At 38.1% G+C, this 4,510-nt stretch overlaps 1 protein-coding gene across 1 annotated transcript in view; it reads left to right on the plus strand.

The window, feature by feature from the left end:
- SUPT20H (SPT20 homolog, SAGA complex component) overlaps positions 1–4,510 on the plus strand; it is a 51,295-nt gene that overhangs the window by 31,784 nt on the left and 15,001 nt on the right. Inside the window, exons 15-17 of the mRNA XM_006757846.2 lie at positions 3,011–3,037; positions 3,598–3,630; positions 4,204–4,321. Coding sequence (XP_006757909.1) covers positions 3,011–3,037; positions 3,598–3,630; positions 4,204–4,321 — 178 coding nt within the window. The remainder of the gene's footprint in view (positions 1–3,010; positions 3,038–3,597; positions 3,631–4,203; positions 4,322–4,510) is intronic.

Below are 4,510 nucleotides of genomic sequence, written 5' to 3' on the forward strand. Positions count from 1 at the left end.
CCATTGTTTTGAACTCTGTATCTATTTGTTTTTTGTTTCCATTTCCTTTAGTTCTTTTTCTGGAGATTTCTTTCATTTGTGACATATTTCTTTGTCTCTGCATTTTGGCTGCGTCCCTGTATTTGTTTCTATGTATTAGGTAGATCTGCTATGTCTCCTAGACTTGGTAAGTATCTTCTAGGGCCCAGTGGCTCAGCCTCACCAGTTTCCTGAGCTGGGCACCCCAGCAGCACCCCTATATGAACTATGTGCACTGTCATAAGATAGGTGAGCCTTGATTTGTATTGGTATCATTGGGAGGGATTGACCCCCATGCCAATTGGTTGTGGTAATCAGCTGGGACTAGAGTTGAAGAGCTGCTGTGCAGAAGCCAACCCTATGGAACTGGACTTGGTTCAGTGGGGCTTTGGTGTTCATTGTGTCCACCCTGTCACTCGTGAAAGTGGTAGGGTTGTAATCTCGTGTGGTTGAAGTTGATCACCAGTTGCACTGCCTCTGGGCCCTCCCCGGAGGTGCAAAGTCAACCTCTGCCTGTGCCCTACCTGGGGCTACCCAGTATGAGCTACAAAGCAGTCTGTAGATGGCTGCTATTTATGTTGAGTTTGGAGGTGCCCAGGGGAGGCCAAGCTGTGAACCAAGGCGGGCTGTGGCGAATGCAGGGCCTGGGACCCCTTACTGAGAAGTACCTGGAATGCTGATGTCAGCTGCTACTTGTTTGAGAGATTTTAGGAAAATCCAAAGAAGAGGCAGGAGAGGCCAGTTATATGGAAAAGCCACTGGAAATGGCTTGGATGAGTCTGCAAGTAGGGAGGGTGTCTCAGGGATGACCAGGGTGGGTAAGAAGTGTAAGCCATGTTGAAGGAGATTCAGATATGGCCCAGCCTGTCAGCTCTATGATAGGGAGAGCTCCATTGGCCTCGCAGCACTTCTGTCTGGGAGAAAGCTACCCCTCCAGCTCTTGCCCTAATACCAGACAAGTTAGTTCCTCCCCAAATGTCCCAGGTTCCTTTCAAACTGCAGCTCCAGCACTGGAGCTCAGAGGGAGTGAGTCCAAGTAAGTCTGTGCGTGGGCCCTATAAGAGAAACTGCCTGGGACTCCCACCACCTTCATGTCACTCAACCATACTCCCTGCTCGTTTTTACAGCCAGAAGTTATGGGGACTTCTTTTCCCAGCTCTGGAACCCTAGGCTGGGGGCCTGATGTGGTCCAGCGACCCTGTATTCCTCAGGGAAACCTCCATGGCTAACATATCCCTCCTAATTTTAAACTGCCACACATGGGTGTGGGACCAGCCAGGTCCACAATTCTGCCCCTCCTACCAGACTTGATGTGCTTCTTCTTTAATTCCCTAGCTGTAGGACTTTCATTCAGCTAGATTTCAGGTGGTTCTGAATGATGGTTGTTGTGTGTGTTAGTTGTAAATTTCAATGTGGTTGTAGGAGGCGGGGAGTACCACATTTGCCTGGGCCACCATCTTTACTGGATGTCTCCATTAGCCCCCTTTTGTTGCTCTATCTTTTTCAGGATGTCAAAGATGATTATGTATTTGAATGTGAAGCTGGTAATCAGAAAACAAAGCTGACCATTTTGCAGTCACTTGGTGATCCACTTTACTATGGTAAAATTCAGCCATGTAAAGATGAAGAGATTGACAGCCAGATTTCTCCATCCCAGTGAGTTCTGTTAAATACATGTAATTAACAAAAACAATCATCAGAATTCATTTAGCAACTACTGATAAACCATTAATGAATAAAACTTCTCCCTTGGGGATTCATTTGTTACTTAAATACATTAGTTAGATTTGGCTTTCTAAATTTATGAACTACATATATTTAGTACAAGGTACCAGTATTTAGTTTTGTTTTTATTGGTTTTCTGTTTTAATCAAGTTGATAATGTTTCAAAAATAAGAAATAACAAAAAGGAGAAAAAAGCAGGGACCAGATCTGTGTTGAATTGTTTATAAAGTCTTTATGTACACAAAATACTAATTGAAACTACAGCAGAAAGATGGATTTTAAAGAATAACCTCACAAATATCTAATTCAGCAGTTTTCAACCTCTGGGTCACGACCCCTTTGGGGGTCGAACAACCCTTTCACAGGGATTGCCTAAGACCATTGGAAAACACATATATAATTACATATTGTTTTTGTGATTAATCACTATGCTTTAATTATGTTCAATTTGTAACAAATACAACCTGCATATCAGATATTTACATTACGATTCATAACAGTAGCAAAATTACAGTTATGAAGTAGCAACAAAAATAATTTCATGGTTGGGGTTCACCATAACATGAACTGTATTAAAGGGTCACGGCATTAGGAAGGTTGAGAACCACTGCTCTAAGTAAAAGTCGATGGGAGGAAACGGTAGGAGTCAGGAGTTCTCTGCTAATTTTTTTTACATTAGCAGTTTCTATTGTATACTAAGTTAGAAGGATCCGATATTTTTATTACCTTTATTTGTATAAATCTTCCCCTTAAAGATATATATTGGTCATTTTAAATCAATTTATAAACTTTTTTTTTTTTTGATTTTTTACAGAGAGGAAGGGAGAGGGATAGAGAGCTAGAAACATCAATGAGAGAGAAACGTCGATCAGCCGCCTCCTGCATGCTCCCCACCGGGGACGTGCCCACAACCAAGACACATGCCCTTGACCTGCATCGAACCCGGGAACCCTCAGTCCGAAGGCCGACGCTCTATCCACTGAGCCAAACCGGTCAGGGCAATTTATGAACTTTTTTTAAACACAAGGGAATAACATATATTCTTATTTTTAAAAATTAGTTAAGAACGCTATCCAATTAGATTTGGCAAGAAGAAAATAAAAATTTTTGTCTTTATATTAGGAAGTTGCTGCAAAAATGCTGTATGGTTTATTATCTTTCAGTCATTCTCCATACTCATAAATTATTTAATAACTATGAAGTTAAAGTTTGAGCTGCATTAACCATGTTTTTTTTTTTTTTTTTTTTTTTACATTTTGTATTTCAGCTCCTCCACAGAAGATCATTCAAATTGGTAATTAAAAAAAATAAACTCACTATTAAAATCTGTTAAGAAAACACATAAATGTCAAACTCTTTAAAGACGTAGCGAAGACATTTTTTTCTGAGTTGCCAGTAAACTACCTTCCGTGTCTAAAATATATTGTGTTCCTGCTATGTAGACTGATGACTTCTAAAACCATTGGTTACAATAATCAGCTGGGACTATAGCTGAAGAGCTGCTATAGGTTAAAGTGAAAAGAAGGCCTTGCACACAGTTCAGTGAATTTTGTTGTAGAACAGACACTTGTAGGGTTGTATAGCACTTGGTAACTTTCAGCCCAGATTATATTTTGATACTTAAGTTTTATGGCAAAATAAATCCTCCTTAAATTAAACCAGCCAAATTATTCACAATATTATTTATTTTGCAATGCCAAATTTTGCTATATATTTATTTTAAATTTGTTTCATATCTTGGTGTATTTTAATTTATTAAGTTACTGTCAGTAAAATATGGAAGCCTTCAAAAGTAATCCCAGTGCTCCCTAAGAGAACTCCTATCTAATACTTTTCTTTCTTTAAATATTTTAGGTTCATTATAGGATCAAAGACTGATGCTGAACGGTAAAAATACTAGCTTCTTTATTTTTGATCTAGATAGATATGAAAATCTTCCCTCTTAGAGGATAAAGAGTACTTCATTAAGAATCAGAAGTTTGATTTTAGTTATGCCATAGGTTTTACTAGCATTTAAAAAAATAGAATTAGGGAAGTAACAACTAAAAGAATAATGTTTAAAATAGAGCTTTAGTTTAAATAAAAAAATGTAGACATATCTATGGTAGGTAAGGAAGATGCTTTCTATGTAGCACTATAATCAGAATGTTAAGTGAAGGGGTAATTTTTTGACTGCTTATTGATTAAAAAATAACCCATGTAATTTCTGCATTTGAAATAAGATACTGCAAATATATTTTAAGATTGCTAATTTAAGTGCAAAAGATTTTGAGCATTACCTTCTCATTGAAAAGATTAAAAGCGTACTTTTAACAAAAAGGTAAACTGTCAAATTTTAATTTTTGTGTTAACTTGATGCAACTTTTTAATTAACACTTCTTATTTTCTACATAATAAATTTATGTTTAAAAGAGTTAAGTAATTCTTACTTGTTGTTTTTTTCTTTTTCTAATATTTTAGGGTAGTTTATCAGTACCAGGAATTGGTCCAGAATGAAGCCAAGTGTCCAGTCAAGATGTTGCACAGCTCCAGTGGCTCAGCCAGCATGAGTCAGCTTTCTCCAGGGAAAGAAACAGAAGTGTGTGTTTGTTTGCTTTTTTGTTTGTTTATTTTTTTATGAATTAAATCTTTATTGTTCAGATTATTACATTTGTTCTTCTTTTTTCCCCCCATAACTCCCTTCCACCCAGTTCCCACCCCACCCTCCTCCCTCACTCCCCCGCCCACTGTCCTCATCCATAGGTGCACGATTTTTGTCCAGTCTCTT

This window comes from Myotis davidii, unplaced genomic scaffold (assembly GCF_000327345.1).
Source record: "Myotis davidii unplaced genomic scaffold, ASM32734v1 scaffold1895, whole genome shotgun sequence".
Taxonomy (NCBI): Eukaryota; Metazoa; Chordata; class Mammalia; order Chiroptera; family Vespertilionidae; genus Myotis; species Myotis davidii.